At 28.6% G+C, this 18318-nt stretch overlaps 1 protein-coding gene across 1 annotated transcript; it reads right to left on the bottom strand.

The window, feature by feature from the left end:
- Positions 1-1079: 1079 nt before the first annotated feature.
- Positions 1080-17922, bottom strand: LOC100208817 (alcohol dehydrogenase class-3). The gene is made up of 9 exons (XM_065796421.1): positions 17653-17922; positions 17230-17473; positions 12599-12686; positions 11814-11946; positions 11450-11536; positions 11172-11363; positions 8541-8745; positions 8245-8383; positions 1080-1407 (listed from the first exon to the last, which is right to left on the bottom strand). The coding sequence occupies exons 1-9, from the start codon at positions 17671-17673 to the stop codon at positions 1383-1385; spliced, it is 1134 nt and encodes a 377-aa protein (XP_065652493.1). The 5' UTR covers positions 17674-17922; the 3' UTR covers positions 1080-1382.
- Between the last annotated feature and the right edge of the window lie 396 nt (positions 17923-18318).

The raw sequence follows: 18318 nt of genomic DNA on the forward strand, positions 1-18318 counted from the left end.
GTTGCACATTTCAATTGGTAGTTTAAAAATTTGGGGAAATTTAAAAATTTCCTTCCACACGCTCACATACACACAATATGTCAAAAATGTTAAAAAATAAAAGTTTTTAGTTTACAAAAGTGTTCTATAATGCATGAAAACAATTCCAAATAATATACGCTTTTTTTTTTGAAATATATATAAACATTTTTTTAATTTCCGCCCCATTTTACTTGCCGCATGTGAGTGGCAACGAAATCGGGGCGGAAATTGTTTATTTTAAATGTTGCAATTGTAAATTTAAAAAATAAATATATAAAATATTCCTTTTTATTATGTATGTAAATTAAAGATTTTATTGCAATGTAATATAATATTTTCGAATTAAGCTTGTTATTATTTTTCATGTAATTTACAAGTAAATTACATGGTTAATAATAGCAGGCTTAATTTAAAAATTTTCCGGCCGTCCCGCATAACTTTTTAAATTTGCTTATATACAAAAACTGTAAGGGACGGCCGGAAAATTTTCGCACAAGTGGGAGGAAAGCTGAGGCCGGCACTACATATCATGTCTGTATCGCAGGAAGGAGGATGGGAAGGGTTTTTGTGGTCGTCAGCGCAAGTTTTTAAATAAAAATTGAGCAAGATTATTATTTTTTATTACCGCCATTCTTTAAAAAAAACGACCTTCCCTAAAAAATTTTAAGGTACTGGCCTTATACCATCAGGTACGAGGGAAGGGGTTACCCAAAAACGTACGAATGCGAACAAGGGGGAAGCGACCGCGAGTACGTACGCGGTTTGACTACCTCTCTTAAAACCATTTTGTATTCTTTAACAAAAGCATCCGATTTCACCATTTTAAAAAATCAATATTATGTAATGTAACGTAGATAAGTCGAATTAACTAAAAAATTTTTTGTTTTCAATTTTTGAAAAATTTATGCGAAATGGTTGATTTCGTAATAAATAATGCACACGTACGCAGAAGAGTGGTTGTTGAAATTTATAGTCAGATCAGTTAAATCACTGGTTTAGTGCGTACGTACCCTACAGATGCCCTCTTATATAAAATATTCTCTTAAGTAGAAACAAAATTAGAAAAATTATATTAAACTTCTTCGACTTAACATTAAATAAAATAAAAATTAATTACTTTACACAAACAGCAACACAATAACTAGTTTCTAAAAAATGTTTTTTATCCGACAAGATCAAATCTTGGAACTAATCAAAAAGATGTATTGAAAACACTGAGACATTGAAAAGATGAAATAAAAAAAGAGCTTTAATTTTAAAATATATATAAAAAATTTAATCTAAAGCTAGTCATTTATGTCATCAGTTCCATAAAACGCGTTTATTATATTTCCAGGACCACAATCAACACCAGAGATAAATTACATGTTGATTATTGAGCGAATACTAAAAGTAAAAATTAATTTAAAATTTTTATATAAAGTAATAAAAAATAAATAAAAATTTTTCAATAAACAATAAAGTAAAAATATTTTGGAAAAATAGACATAAACTATTGATGCTATTATATATTAGGGTGTCCCAAAAACCAAAAATTTTTTAAATGCCTAAACATTCTACCTAAATGTGTACTTATATAAAGAATGTGTATTTATATAAAGATAAATGTGTATTTATATAAAGATAACAATGGATGTAAAAAAATATTAAATAGAAAATACTTTCAGGGATCCCCCAAGACCCTTTAACGAATCCTTTATATCAAAAAAAAAAAGTGTTCGGTCTCAAATGAAGCGTTTTCTTAAAGTGTATCATGTTGGATCTCAAAATTATATGAAAATTTCAAAAATTATAACTAAATGATGAAAATATTTAAGTATTGAATATTAATGCATAAAAAATGACACCCTGTTGATGCATAAAAAATGATGTTTATTCTCTAAAAACGATAAAAGTGCATTTTTACAATTTTTTTTTCAATAATTTGTTTCAATAAGTTTTTTTTAATATAATTATCATTTATAAAATTTTTATACAATTTTGTTTAAAAGTTTCATATAATATCGCTTCATTAGAAACGCAACATGATACACTTTTGAAAAACATTTTTTTAAATAATATTAGGGAATCGTTAAATGTTTTAGGATCTTGGGGGACCCCATAAAAAAGATTTACTTTACTTAGACAAGATTTACTGAATTATAAAATATTTATGAATTTACAGAGAACAACTTTGATATTAATATAAATTGATCAAACCAAATAAATTGATCAAACCAAATAAATTGATCAAACCAAATAAATTGATCAAACCAAATAAATTGATCAAACCAAATAAATTGATCAAACCAAATAAATTGATCAAACCAAATAAATTGATCAAACCAAATAAATTGATCAAACCAAATAAATTGATCAAACCAAATAAATTGATCAAATATTATTATTGATCAAATATTATTAGCGTTCTTGTTTTTGCTTATTAACAAACTCAGTAACAACAAAGCTGCAAGCAAACCAGTACTTAAGCTGTGAGCTAACAAAAAGCAGAATTAAAAAGTACGAAAGATAGAAGACTTAAAAATCTGTGAATTGTATCAGAAAAGCAAAAATGTGTAAGAGAATTTCAAAGCATTGAAATTGTACAAAGAATAGAAAAAACGAAAAGTTTATTGACCATAAAGGAACAGTTTGTTTTGTTTTAATTCTAATTTACTCCCAACAAGCAACCACTATTAAGTTAAGAATTACTAGAAAAAAAGAGAATAGAGTTAAAGAGCAAGGAAAGGAATGACAGAAGACTTGAAAAGTTGTAGGTTGTATGGGTCAGGAAAAAATGAAGATGGGAGAGAGTTCCAAAGGGTTGAAGGGCGGGGGAAAAGACTAGACAAACCAAAGTTTTTAGAGTATGCAGGGAAAGATACAGAAATGAATGAGACTTTGCTAAATGATAATTTAAGTAAGAATGAGTTTTGCTTGATGGAACTAGAGGTGATAGCTTCTTTGAGCAGCAACCACGTTTTCTTGTAGAAAAGAGAAAGAAATTCAATTTTACAACGATTTGAAAAAAGCTCAAGCTTGGCAGTTCAAGTCCAACTATATTTACAATGCGCTTTTGGATTTTGTCAAGAAGAGAAAGAGCATTATTAGAAGATCCAGCCCAAATAGGACAATAGTATTCTATACAGGGACAAATGATTTAGCAATCAATTGTATACATGGTTTTCATGTGAGCTTAGTAATGAACGATAATTCAAGAAGACGTAAAAAAGAGGACTCAGTGAGATGGTTGCCATTGCGATATTTGTTTGCAGTAAATAACTGAGTTTTGGTGGAGTTAAAATGCACAAGCCACTGTAAGCCCCAATCTGTTACAGTGAGATCAGATTTAAAATCAGTTGCCTGTTCTAAGCAATGGAAAAGAGAAGACTTTTCGTCAAGACAGGAGTATAAAGTTGAGTCATCAGCAAACAGAGCTACTTTAGATGTAAGGTTGTCAGAAAGATCATTATATAGATAAGAAACAAAACAGGACTAAGGACAATCTCAGAAATTACTGGAAATGAAGAAGAGCAATGGCCTTCAAGAATGACTTTAATAAAGCGGTTAGAAAGAAACCATTTGATAATCTCCAAAACTTTCCCGGATACACCATATGAAATAAGTTTGGAGGGGTCAGAATGATCTCCAGAGTTTTTAAAAATTGAAACTACAGATGCCATTTTCCAGCAGATAGAAAAACAAAACTCAGTTAAACACTTATTAAATATTTTAAAGAAAATTAAAGAGAGTTCTGGAGAACACTTGTGTAAGACTATGACAGGAATATATTCTGGACTACAAGCCATTAAAGAGTTTAATTGAGATATGACTTTAGCAACGGAAGCTGGAGTGATTTGAATGTCTAACAATGGATTACCCTGTGTAATTGGAATAGAAGCAGGAGGATGGCCATAGGATTTATGAGTCGAATTAAAAGAAAAATTGTTTGTAAATAGTTCAGCCTTATTCTTGGGAGAGATATTAAAATCAGTTCCATAAATAAGAGATGGAATGTTAGACCTACCTTTATTAATGACACAGTTGAAGATTTTCCAAAAGTCTCTAGAGTCTAACTTAAAATCTGAGATAAAATCTCTAGAGTCTAACTTAAAGTCTGAGATAAAGTCTCTAGAGTCTAACTTAAAGTCTGAGATAAAATATAAGATTTAGTGAACTGAATTCTTCCTGAATCAAGAAGGTTACATAAGAGGCACATTTATCAGTGGAAAGAGAAAAAAGATCAGCCCAAGGACTGTCACAAAGAAAATCACAAAAAGAGTCCAGTCAGCTTAAGGGTAGTAGTAAGTAGTACAATGATAGGGTGAGTCTGAAGAAACAGGAGATTAAAGATTTAGTGAGATCACTGCAAAGTCCGAACTGCCTAAAGGAAAAAAAGGAGAAACTGAACACAAGCTAGGGTCAGAGACAAGACATAAATCAAGGAGTAAAGGTAAGTCATTAGGGTTGTCTGGAAAATGAGTCTCAAAGATAACTATGCAGAAGTTATAGGCTTTAGTGCCAGCAGAGTCAGTGGTGTTAAAGGTGAATCATTCAGTGTGATGAGCATTAAAAGTACTAATAACAACAATATTAGTAGAGGAGTAAAGAGAAAGGACATGCTCAATTTGATCAGAAGTTCTATCTAAAAGAGTGCAGTCTTGAGAAGGAGAACAATAAAGAACAAAGAGTTGATAGAGTGCTAAAGAGATGATAGAGGTTCTAAGCAGAAGCACATAAAAGGACAATCAAGGGATTCAAACCTTATTTCTTGACAAATAGGTAAATTGATGCATAAGTATGTCCAAGTCAAGTATGTGACAATTAGAGTCCCACAAACAAGTCCCAATAATCAGTTGTTTTTATTCAAATATATATATATATATATATATATATATATATATATATATATATATATATAAATTTATTATTGCCCTGTTTTTTAAGAGCTTTGAGCATTTTGAAGAATATTTATAAATATTTGAAGAATACACAAACATATATATATATATATATATATATATATATATATATATATATATATATATATATATATATATATATATATATATATATATATATATATATACATATATATATATATATATATATAATATATATATATATATATATATATATATATATATATACATATATATATTTATATATCATATATATCATATAAATTAGGGTCGGCAAAAAATCGCCAACCTTATTTTTATGTTTTATGGTAATCCCTGTGTCAAATTTTTTTTGCTGACCTCTAACAGTTTGAGGTTGGCAATTTTTTACTGACCTCTTATTTCAAAAAGAGTTCACAAAAAGCATTTTCCTCAAGGTTGCCTGTGTTCCTTTATCACCTAGGATCATGTGTGCCAAAAATTAGACTAAAAGAAGGAATTTTAGGGGTTCCCATGTTTTATAAGATGAATTAACCATTGGTAAAATTTTGTGATTCTCTCAAATTTTGCAAACTTGTTTTTTTATTATATATATATATATATATATATATATATATATATATATATATATATATATATATATATATATATATATATTGAATAGAAACTAATATGGCAACCACTAGATCTTCTGCTGTGGTGTGGCTTGTTGGTAAACCTACACAAACTCTGTCGACTGCCAGACTTCCTTCAAGAGGGGATGTTCTTTGGAGGTTGCTCTTCCATCATATAGAAGAGAAACAAGAAGTGAAAAAAAGTATTCAGGCAACAATTAAAGCAGTTCTTGTTATATGGGTGAGAGGAAGAATTCCAACTCAAAGAATTGACAATGCAGAAAGAAAGTTAAAAAAACTTTATGACGAATATCTGTTGCTGAAAAAATACCAATAATTAAAATTGGACAGCTGTCAAATGAAAGAAGGACTTTTCTATGCTGACCTTGAAGAACTTTTTGATAAATCAACCAAAAATGCATCAGAAGTTATGAAAAATGATGAAGATAAAGCATTTTTACATCAGCAGCAAGAAGTTCCATTAAGTTGTAGCATGGCAGGAATTGATCGGAATTTAACAGCTAGGGAGGCACGGAAACGAGCCCGAGAAACTAAAATGGAATTGAGGCTTCAAAGCAGTAAAGCGGAACTGATGGAAAAAAATAGAACTCATTTCTTCTTCATCAGCAGTTGACATTATGAGTGAAAGTAGCTCAAGTTCCTCGGATGATGATGAATATCAGACCCCTTCCGCTTCCAGCACACTTAGCACAAGTGGTTCAACAAAAAAGAAGATGAAAGTTCTAACAAATAATGTTGTATCGTCTCTTGATCGTGTTAATATTTCTGATCGCTGTGCACTCCTCGTGGTTGGAACAGTTGCTCAGGCTCTTGGTCACTCTCTAAAAGATTTATCATTGTCGTACATCACAATCCCCAGAGAAAGGCAATCTGTTCATGAAGCACTGACTACAGCTGACAAGGTTAATTTCTCTCCTGATGATCCACTTCTTCTGCATTGGGATGGAAAGCTCTTACCTGATATCACTGGTGGTCAAAAAAAAGTGGATAGAATTGCCATCCTTGTGACTGGTGGTGGGGTGGAAAAATTGCTGGGCATTCTAAAGATTGATCGAGGTACAGGTGAGCAACAGGCTGATGCTTGCATGAAGGCTCTTAAAGATTGGAAATTGAAAGAACTTGTTCAGGAACTGGTTTTTGACACTACTTCATCCAAACACTGGGTTTGTCACTGGTGCCTGCACAATAATGGAGCAGAATCTTGATCGTAATCTTATATGGATAGCATGCAGACACCACATCTTTGAAGTCATGCTTTCCACCATTTTCATGACTGCATTTGGAAGCAGTGGAGGACCTGAAGTTGGAATTTTTAACCGTTTCCAAAAGCAATGGCCAGCAATCAACAAGGAGGTGTTAGCAATTAAAGGTCAATAACCCAGGGATGATTACTTAGAACTCTTGAATTTGTGCCTTATTTTTCTTGGAGGATCAACTGCAACATCAGAGTTAAATATAAGGCTTCGGGCACCAGGTGCAACACACAAAGCACGTTGGATGGCAAAAGCTATATATTGTATGAAGATATATTTGTTTCAGGATCAATTTGTTATTATTGCAAAGGATAAGAAAGAAATAACAGACATAAGTCTTTTTGAGGCATTTAAATACGGATAGTTTTGTAATGAAGCTCCGTTAGCTGAACCAGCACCATTCAATGATGCCAAGCTTCTTCAACGAATTCAAGAATATCCAAATCGTACAATTGCAATTAATGCAGCAAAAGCTTTTCATCGCCATCTGTGGTATTTTTCTGAACATCTAATAGGATTGGCTTTCTTTGATTCCCGTGTCAACAACAACACCAAGAGAGACATGGCAAACAACCTGAAACAACAGCCAAAACAGAAATCTCTCAAAAGACTTGATGCTGCCACATTCAATTGTCACAGTACATTGTCTCCCTTCGTTACACAACCCACCGCAGAACTTTTCGATCTAATTTTAAAGAATGGCAAAAGAAAAAGCTGAATCATTTTTAATGAAAGAATTTTCAGAGTGGGAAATGGATTCAACATATCTTGAAATGAAGCACAAGGTTCATCAAAGGAAGGTCGTCAACGATTGCGCTGAACGAGGCATAGCACTTATAACATCCTTCAACAAAAGGGTTACAAAAGATGAAAACCAAAAGCAATTTCTTCTTTGATTGGTTGATCTTCACCGGAAGGAATTTCCAGTTGCATCAAAGTCTACCCTGATGAAGATGACTGTTGAATGATGAAAATGATTGATCTATTATTGCCTAGTGTAATTACATAGTAGTACAGTACTATATTATTGTTTGTTTAACATTAAACATCCACAATCCACCACATAATAATAAGTAATTGATAATAAATAATTAAAAAAATAATTTTTTTTTTCACTTTTTTAACCTCATTCCAAAATGTGACAAAACATGGCAACCCCTAAATATCATTCGATTTGATTAAAATTTTGGAAAATAATTACTATTGTCATATAGAACAAGGGCAAGCTTGAGGACAACTAAAGTTTTGAACCCAAAAATTTTGCATCACCCTAATATATATATATATATATATATATATATATATATATATATATATATATATATATATATATATATATATATATATAAACACACACACACACACAAAGTAACTATATTTTTCAACAAAGTTAATTTTATCAATTCAATCAAAAGTTGAACACTCAACAACAGCACAACACAATATTATTCTTACCAATATCCATCTTTCATGGCTGTAAATGCATCATTGACTTGTTCTAATTTAAAATGATGGGTGATAAACTCATCAATTTTTAATTCTTTAGACATATATTTGTCAACAAGAACTGGAACACTGTCTTTACTTTTCCATCCTTTATATATAACAATTAGTGGTTAAATAATTTTACAAAAAATTTGACTTAAAATAACATAAAATACAATATAACATAGAATAAATGCTTCTGACTGATTTAAAATAATACATATAAATAATAACTATAATAAAAAATATTAAAAAAAAAACTTAACCTCCAAATGCTGAGCCTTTCCAAACACGTCCAGTAACCAACTGAAAAGGTCTAGTACTGATTTCTTGACCTGAAGCTGCAACACCTATAATCGTTGAAACACCCCAACCTTTGTGGCAACACTCTAAAGCAGCGCGCATAGTATTTACATTACCAACACATTCAAAGGTATAATCTAATCCGCCATCTGTAAGTTCACATAATACCTGTCAAAGTAAGATTATCTTTTAAAGCGTAGTACCAGACATTAAAAAAAAGATTTTGGAAAATTGTTTTCGAAGATGATTATTTAAACATAAAATACTAAAACAAGACCTAATTCTAACCCCTGCCCCAACATAGCCCAGTCAGTCAAAATAAGCACATAAACACTTTACCTAAGGCTAATCAATACTATCTTATATTATCTTTATACATATCTCTACACTTGGGTGTCTCAAAAAACTACTTTATTTGAAAATGTTTGTTCTTACCCTGAATCTGTTCTATATAATGAAAAAAAAATTAAAAAAATTATAAAAAGTTGTTTTTTGGAACCCCCTAAATGTGTTTTATAAAATATAATACAGAGATTTTCAAAAAAATAATTTTTTGACACCTTACTCTATACATATATTATCTCATATTATACATAATGTAAGATATAAATATTCTCTTTGTTCATTCATTTCTTCTAACGCTGTACTCTTTATAATGTTATTTATGACCAAATTGACTGATTCCTTACACTTTATCTGCTAATAGTTTTTATTGGTGAAATGGTCACCAATAAAAATGTTAATTGGTGTTTATCACACTGAATACCTTATTTCTAGTATCACTGAATTTTATCACTGACTGAGCTGAGTTTCTTTGTGTTACATTTTTTAAAACCATGATTGAATTTCATTAAAACAAACATTTCTAAAGCGGCACTTTTTTTTTGATGACACAACTCCAGTCTTGACAAAAAGTCAAATTGTGTTTGTTCATTTAAAATTCACCTCACTAGGACGTGGGGGCCACTACAGTCAAAGAGGTTACTCACTTTGTTATTTTTTTTTTGTTATTACAATTTTCTCTAGACCCTTTAATTCTAAAACATGATCATTGATAAAAAACCGTTGTAAACAAAAATGGTGGAAACAACAAACAATGAAGTGGAGATTGAACTCAGAACTCTCTTTTTCTTTTTGTAAACTTAATTAGTGGTTGCTTACAACTTTTTAGAAATTAATTTGTTTTAAAAAATAACTTTATCTTTAAAAAATTTAAACATCAGTTGATGTATGCATATTTGCTTGAGCTTATCTCTATTTTCAGCAAATAGCCTATCAGAGTGTTAGCTAGCCTAATGGCAGCACATATACTGCGAAATTTCTAATCAGTTAAAAATTCCCAAAATTCAATAAACCTTATTTTTTTAAAGTAATAGGACAATTTCAATAAAAAATTTTAATATTTTGTAGAACAATAACAAAAACACAGTAAAAAATATATTCCTGGCTAACACCCTGCTATCTCTACCTGTGTTGTTATTTTTGGATTTAAATCCAAGGTTTTTTTGGATTCAAATCCAATCAAAATTAAGTTAAAATCAAAGAAGTCAAATTAAAAACAAGTTCAAATCCACATAGGCACTATAGCACACAGGAAATATATACTAAATACCTTGGCAATATCATTTATTATATCCCCTGTGATAAGAAAAAGTGAACTAATATCTTCTTGAAGGAAGTAATAATAAATTTATTTAAAAAAATAATATTATTACTAAAACATATATTTGAAAGAAGGGTGAAGAGTAAACAGTATATTTTTAAAACTTTCATAACTAGAAATAGAAGTTTTAATTTTAAATTACATGAACAAATAAAATTAAAAAAACCCAGAACAGAATCCTAGATTTGGATAAGATTAAAAAACTAAACTTTAGATCTGTTTCATAATGTGTTATAATTAAGATACTGGATCATAGATACAACAAGTCCTGGAATAAAACATATAAGAGTCATATTGGGATCATCAAACAATCCAAACAATTATAAGCCTATTTTAAATTTGATTTATCAAAAATTTTATATTAATCAGTGTAATCCTAACTAGAAGTAAAAAAAAAAAAATTAAATCATCTTAGTTAGCTGCAACCTTATTAATAGATTTAACCTGTAAAAAAATGTTGATTAAATTAAAATTGGTGGATCTGTTTTCATTTATTTTTCTAAAGCATTTGAAACCATTGGTCATAGTGAAATCATTAAAAACTTTAGGCAGATAAAGCAAGAGCAAATGAACAGGACCTATATATCACTCATAAACATAGCACAGAAATTGATGGGAAACTGTTAGATGAACAGTCAATTTGTTATGAGGTGCCACAAGGACCAACCAAGTGGGCACAAGATGTGTTTAAAACATCTAAAACACATAATAAAACATACTAATACATTTTACAAATGTCTAAAACAAGTCTTGTGCCCGTAGGATATTCTTGATCCATTTTTGTTTCTTATTTTTCTTAACAATTTTTTGGTTTCTTCAATTCAAAAGCAATCCAGATATAGTGGAGAACACATCTGACCAAAATCAATCTTTTAATGACGAAAAAAATATATCAAAAAAAAAATTAATAAAATAACACTAAAAAAATTACCTCCTGTAAAGGTTTTGTTAAGTTATTAGGATTTATAAAATCAGTTGCTCCAAATTCTTTAGCAACTTTCTCTTTTTCACCATTTATATCAATAGCAAATATTTTTGAAGCTCCAAGTTCCTTACAAGCCATTATAGTCGCCAAACCAACACATCCTACACCCCAAATAGCACAGGTTGAACCATGTTCAACCTAAGCAGTTATTTAATGATTTAAATATATATCTTTCTTAATTTAATAGTTTTTGAGATTATAAAGAAAAAGAAGAAACTGCAAACCTTAGCAGTATTAATTGCAGCACCATAACCCGTAGATATTCCACATCCTAGTAAACAAACTTTATCCAATGGAGCTGACTCATTTATCTGAAAAGATTTTGAAAGAAAAAATAGAGCAGAATACTAAATACAATATTAATACAGCTATTATTTAGTTTACAAAATAATTTTATTATTTAAAAATATAAATAAATTTGTGATAAATATATAAAAATGTTTTTTTAATTAATATCAATTCAATCAAAAGTGAAACTGAATCAAAACAAAAATATTTGTTTAATGTTAATTTTTTTAAATGTTCATTTGTTTAAACCCATTTTGTTTCTATAATCTTTTTATTATTTCTAATAATTGTGTTTCTTACTTTCACCACAGAAATTTCAGCACAAACAGTATATTCTGTAAAAGTGCTTGAGCCCATAAAATGGTAAATTTCTTTTCCATTACAACGAAATCTACTAGTACCGTCAGGCATCAAACCTTTCCCTTGTGTTGCTCTAGTTAAAAAAAAAAATATTGCAATTTATTAATAAAGTTAGGATACAAAGCAATAATGAAAAATCAAAAATTTAAGTAATGAATTCAAATTTTAATTTCCTCTATTTCCATATTGTTACAATAAAAAAACTGTGACATTTTTTCTTTTCCTTGCCTGCAACTCTGTCCTGCCATTGGAATAAAAGCGAGCAAATATTACCCCTATTTTTAAGAAAGATAACAAATTTATCCAAGTAATTATAAACCTTCAACAAGCAAGGTTAGAGCTAAACCAACATAAAGCTTTTATTGATTACTAAATTTATCACATTTACACAGAGTCAAAAAAGGTGCTGGACATCGACACCCTTTGAACCATTTCCAAACCCCACTAGAAGAGGCCAACCAACCAATGTTCATTTTTAATTACAAAATGAACAATGGTTGGTTGCTTCTGAAATTACATCTGCAGAGCGACAATATTATCATTGTTATTGAAATATAATAGACTCATAATTAAATGTAATGACTTTGTGTTGTGTTGACATTTATCTAAAAAAAATGTTACATTTCACCATTAAAATAATATATTTTAAAGCAAGTATTGGAAAAATGCTTTATTTGAAATTCATCTGAGCATAGAGAATTATCTATATGTATATATACTATTACCTAACTGTACTGCAGAGATTAGTTTTTGTTGATTTGCAAAATTTACAGTTGTAACATTGTGGAATGTACAATGGAATAACATGATCACCTAGGAAAAAAAATGTACATTTATCAAAATAAACATAGAACACTTTTTTATGATAACAAAGCAAAAGGCATTTGAGATGAAAATGTAACTTTTTTCCCAATCCTTTTACAACTTAAAATTATGGTATATAGAATCATTGTTTAACCAAAAATCATTTTCTTTTTTAAATATAGCCTTTTATTTAAAGCTTATTTAAGGACATTCAAAACTCCAAATACAAGTTGTGTTGATATTAAAAAACATACTTAAAAAAGTTTGAACTAAACTTTAAAGTTTAGTTCGAAAGTTTGATTAAACTTAAATTATAAAAGTATACTAAGAAAAAATGACATTGTTGTTTTATTTAAGGCCCATCAAGCCATCTGTATAATAGTGCACAATTAACAAACAAGACAATTCCATTTTAAGAACACTTATTTGCTGTGAGTCTTATATATATCTTTTAATCATTTTATTTTTCTTAGCTTATAGTTTTGTATCTTTTTGTTGTTATCTTTTTTTTTGAACTAATTATTTTATATAACAAATATGAAAATATATATATATATATAAATCATATTTATATATAAACATATAATATATATAAACCATTTAAAAAATGCTAATTAATAGGATAACAAAAAAAAATTATTTTGTTCAGAAACCTTTTTGTGATTACTCATATTGCTTTTAAAAAATCTTTAATGTTATTAAATAATGATCATGTGAAACAAAAATTGCAAACTTGCATTTAAACATTTTTTTTTTTTTTTTTTTTTTGTTATTCACCTCCCCAAGGCCGAGAAGGCCACTACAGATGAGGAGGCTACTTAATAGTGGTTATAACCCTCTCTCAACTCTATAACTCCGAAACACGAACCTTGACGAACAAGACCGCTGCGCCAAGAAACAAGTTGAGCGCGGTACTACCAGGGACGTGGTGGGGATCGAACTCGGAACCTCTCGCTTATAAAGCGAGCGCTTTACCACTACACCACTACCGCATATAAACATGCAAAGTTGTCACAGAAACAAGTTAGGGCATCATAAAAAATATGACACACATAACAGATTTACAATTATAACTGAAATCAGCATACTTTCAGAACTAATCTTTTATTATAAAGTTTATTTGAAAAAATAAATTTTTAAATAAGTAAGGCTTGTTGTTAAATAGTCAAAAACATTAAAAATCAATATCAAATCAATTTAAATGTTATTTTGCAAAGTCTAGATTTCAAATTTCAAAGTGAACATTATGTTAGTATGACAATTACGTTTACTTTTATTTCAACTCAGTTCTTTTTAAATTCTATTTACAATATTTATATATAAACAAAAATTCTTGAGGGTGTAATTATATACAAAATTAACTTAGGATTAGCAGTAATAAATTACATCAGTTAACTTGATAATATTATGACAAAAATATTTATAAACATAATAAAACTTTATAACAACCAGCCATTATCACATCTCCCCAAGAACTTAAGTAGCATAGTCATTTAAATGTTGGCTTTCTCCTTTTTCTGGTTGGTCATCTGATCGCTGGTAATAAATTATTAACGATTTCTCTGCCTTCAGTTTCCTCCTTTTTTTCGTCAACAACTATTTCTTTGATTCTTTCTTTTTGTGCAGCAAAAATACCTAAATCTTCTAAATCTTCTAAATCACTTTCATCGCTGTCAACCTCTTCACTGATAACAAATTTACTTGAAGCATTTGTAGAATTTAAGGCAAGAGCTATTCTCACACATGTCTTGGTGTAAATATTTGCACTATATATAAACTATTGTGTTGTGTCAGAAGGAACACTGTGGGTGCGTCATATATAATATATTGTATATTGTGTTTATAATGTTTATAATACATTTATTTGCAAATGTATATATATTGAGTAAAGATATTCACGAAGAGAGTGAGAAAAAACAAATATAAACTTATTATTATAAGCTATTTCAGCTATCCCTGTGCTATCCATTCACTTATTTCCATTGCATACTCACTTTTAATATCTTCAGATATAAGATAGTTTGGAATTTTGTTTGTTAAAGTTGGTGGTTCCATCAGCCATTTCTAAGAACTGCCATTTTTGAATTCTGTTATGAAGTCTTTATCAATCAGTTTTTGAATTGCGAAGATACTTCATTCATTTTTTCTTGAGAGACTGCAGTAGCGCCAATAGTTAGTTGTTCTACATTGAAGTTTATGGTTTCAATAAACTTCAATGTAGAACAACTAACTAAGACTGATACAAACATCGGCTTTCTAAGCCACGTTGTTTGAAACAATAGTTCAAGTACATCCGCCGTCAACCAGTGCTTTTCCTGCAAAGGTGTTCACCTGCACTGTGCATATTGAAAGCGCTTTTAGTTGTTTAGGAAAACAGCTGGCGCTGACAATTACCCATTTAATTTTTTCTGATGCAATGAAAACAATCTTGCAATGTGTCCAGATTTTCCACATCTGAAACATTTTATTCTATCTGGGCAGCCCAAAAAAAAAATTTCAAGCAATAAGACAGGGTACCACCAGCATTTGTTAGACCTATCATGTGTATTCAGCGTGGAAAATAACGGCCGGTCAACGGTCAATGACTGCCTGAAATGACTAAAAATGCTATTTTTACCTCCCAAAACGAATTCTTGACGGTCATGGTTGAAAAAAAATCAGAGATTTAAAAGCAAGGTTTGACAAATAATCAGGATGTTATTTGGAAAATACATATACTAAAATTTTTATAAAATTATTTAAACTTTAAAAGAGCGTTCAAAATAGTTTTCTTGTTTATGATACGCTATGATTGCTAGCGGGTCGTTAAAGTGAAAAGTTTGAAAGCGAAAAGATGTTAGAACAAATTTTTTCTTTCATTCTTTTAATTTTCAAAACTGCCTGGTTTTTATCTTTGTTTTAAAAATGTTCCAATAGATTTATTTTTTATCAATATAATTCAAAAATTAAAAATTATTAATTTATTAATAATTTTATATCATTAACTGTGACTTTTAATATATTCAAGTATATATTAAATTTATCAAAGTTAAAACTTTAATCTAATAATTATTACATATTAATAGAAACCAGTAATTTTTCTGCTTTAACAACCCTGAAATCTTGTTGACAAATGTATTGCACGTAATGTATATGTAACGACGTAAATTGTAATCATTAAGTTTTTTGCTTCACTTATTTAAATTAATTTTACTTTACCGATGGCGAAAATCCTTTTTTTTTTAAATGATTGAAATCCTTATTTTATTTCTATTTTAATATAAAATTTTATATATTATTTTATTAATAATATAATAACTTATATTAATAATATTTATATATTATTTTATCAATATATAATAAATTATGTATTTAAATATGAACAATTTTTCTTTCATATGCACTTAGTTAATTTGATTTATTTTTCTCTAAATCTTATTATTTATTTTCTCATAAGTTTTGCCGAAAATTGCAAATAAATGAATGGTTTATAGATAAATTAAAAATTCCCAATTGACCGCTTGCGTTTTTTTTTTTTATAACAGGGTTATTAAATAAATAAATATATATATATATATATATATATATATATATATATATATATATATATATATATATATATATATATATATATATATACTTATTAAAAATCATGCTTTATGTAAATTTAATAATTTTTATAGTGTTTCATTAAACAAAATGTTTAATACTAAGAAAATGAGTGTTTAAAACAATTTTAAATTTTCAATTAAAATTGTTTCACTTAAAACTGTTTCACTTCAAAGTATCACTTAAAAGTATCACTTAAAAACTGTTTCACTTAAACTATTTCACTCAAAAGTATAAAGTTGTTTCACTTAAAACTGTATAAAGTGAACAACCTGTTGTTTACTTTATACAGTTAACTATAATATTGTACTGCCTAGTGATCTCTATAATTACAAAACTAGATTATTGAGATTAAAAATGAAATACAACGTAAAAGTAAACTTTTTTAAATGATATTGAAAAAAATAAAAAACTACCAAACTTATTTTATTTTTTATATTATAATCCATTAGAACTACTCAATGCAATATTAAAGGTAAAGTATATTTTTTTAACATTTTGTAATTTTATTTATTTAATGTGTTTTTCTTATTCATTTATAAGCGTTTAACTCTTTAAAACATATCCTATTCTAATCTATTTTGTTTTACTGTAGTTTTATATTTCTTTCCTACTTTTTTTGCTTGTCTTTTTTCATTAATTTATACCATTATCACATAGTTACAAACCAGTAAATCTAGTCAATAATAATATATTATATTATTATAATAATAGTCAAGGAAATATCTAATATTCTTTAGTTTTATTACTATAAACATCTTGATGTTTATGCAGGAAACATATAAAAACTTTAAATTAGCAGCACTTTTCTCTCTTAAAAGAAGAGTTTTTAGATTATTGTAATAATACTATAAAAATGAATTATGTTTTAATAAACTATAAGTTTATAAGTATTTAAAAAATAACAGCAGAGTAGAAAAAAGAACAAAAAAAGTCTTAATTTTAGAACCAAGTAAATTCTTACCTGGTTTTACTGATGTAACATTGTCACCAACACTTTCAACAATACCACCACCTTCATGTCCAAGTATTACTGGGAAAACACCTTCAGGATCAGCTCCACTCAAAGTATAAGCATCAGTATGACAAACACCAGTAGCAATGATTTTAATACGAACTTCTCCAGATTTAGGTGGGTCTACTTCAATCTCTTCAATTTTTAATGCTTCATTTGGCGCCCATGCTACTGCTGCCTTGCATACAATAACCTAAAAAAAAACAGTACAAAGAATTGGAGTAGAACTGAACTGACAAATCTATACTTTTTATTTTTTCTAATTTTTAAAATGACTAAATATATAAATACTGTTCATTGCAATGTGTAAAAAATATACTTAAAAAATTATTATTAAAAAAGTCGATAATAAAAATATGGTATATTACTCACTTTTCCTGCTGAATCAGCCATACTTTTATCAAAAGTTATCTCTAAGATATAAATCACAATAAACTATTTTCAATTACCCTACGTTGGTACGTGAAATAAAATAAAAACATTTGAAAAATAATAAAAGTAGAATTTAGTTATTATGTTGTGCAGTGTTTTCAATGTTGATTTATAATAAACTTTGGTTTAAAGAAAATAAAAGATTCTTTGTATAAGAATAATATTAATTTCATAAATAATAAATCCCTTGAGGACATGCTTTGAATCAACGTTTTAAGGGTTTGCCCTTCAGATTTAAAAAAAAAATTGAGCAGTGGTTGCCTTTACCCACTAAATTTAGTACCGTTAACCGGGGTTAATTTGGAAAGTATGGTGCTATTTTGCTTTAACTACTTACTTTGTAAATATTCTTTGGATTAAATAGTTATGTTTGCAATGCTTTTATTATTCTATTGTCTGTTGCTAAAATTAAATAGTAATAGAGGATAGTGACGGATTCAGAGGAGAGGGGGGATGGGCTTACGCATCCCACCCCACCCCACCCCACCCCTACCTGAATCTGAAGTCCAATAAAATCTTTAAAAATGAGTACTTGTGATACGAAATACAAAAAATTCTTAGAAAATAAGGAAATATGATGCAAGATACAAAAAAAATTTCAACATT

The sequence above is a fragment of the Hydra vulgaris genome, chromosome 04, assembly GCF_038396675.1.
Source record: "Hydra vulgaris chromosome 04, alternate assembly HydraT2T_AEP".
NCBI classification, from domain to species: Eukaryota; Metazoa; Cnidaria; class Hydrozoa; order Anthoathecata; family Hydridae; genus Hydra; species Hydra vulgaris.

Excerpts from the sequence above, each read along its gene's own strand:
- LOC100208817 (XM_065796421.1), bottom strand. The coding sequence starts at position 17,673 with ATGGCTGATTCAGCAGGAAAA. Across the intron at positions 17,474-17,652 it reads TGGCTGATTCAGCAGGAAAA|GTTATTGTATGCAAGGCAGC; the intron begins GTGAGTAATATA and ends GTTTTTTTTTAG. Across the intron at positions 12,687-17,229 it reads TGTTACATCAGTAAAACCAG|GTGATCATGTTATTCCATTG; the intron begins GTAAGAATTTAC and ends TTTTTTTCCTAG.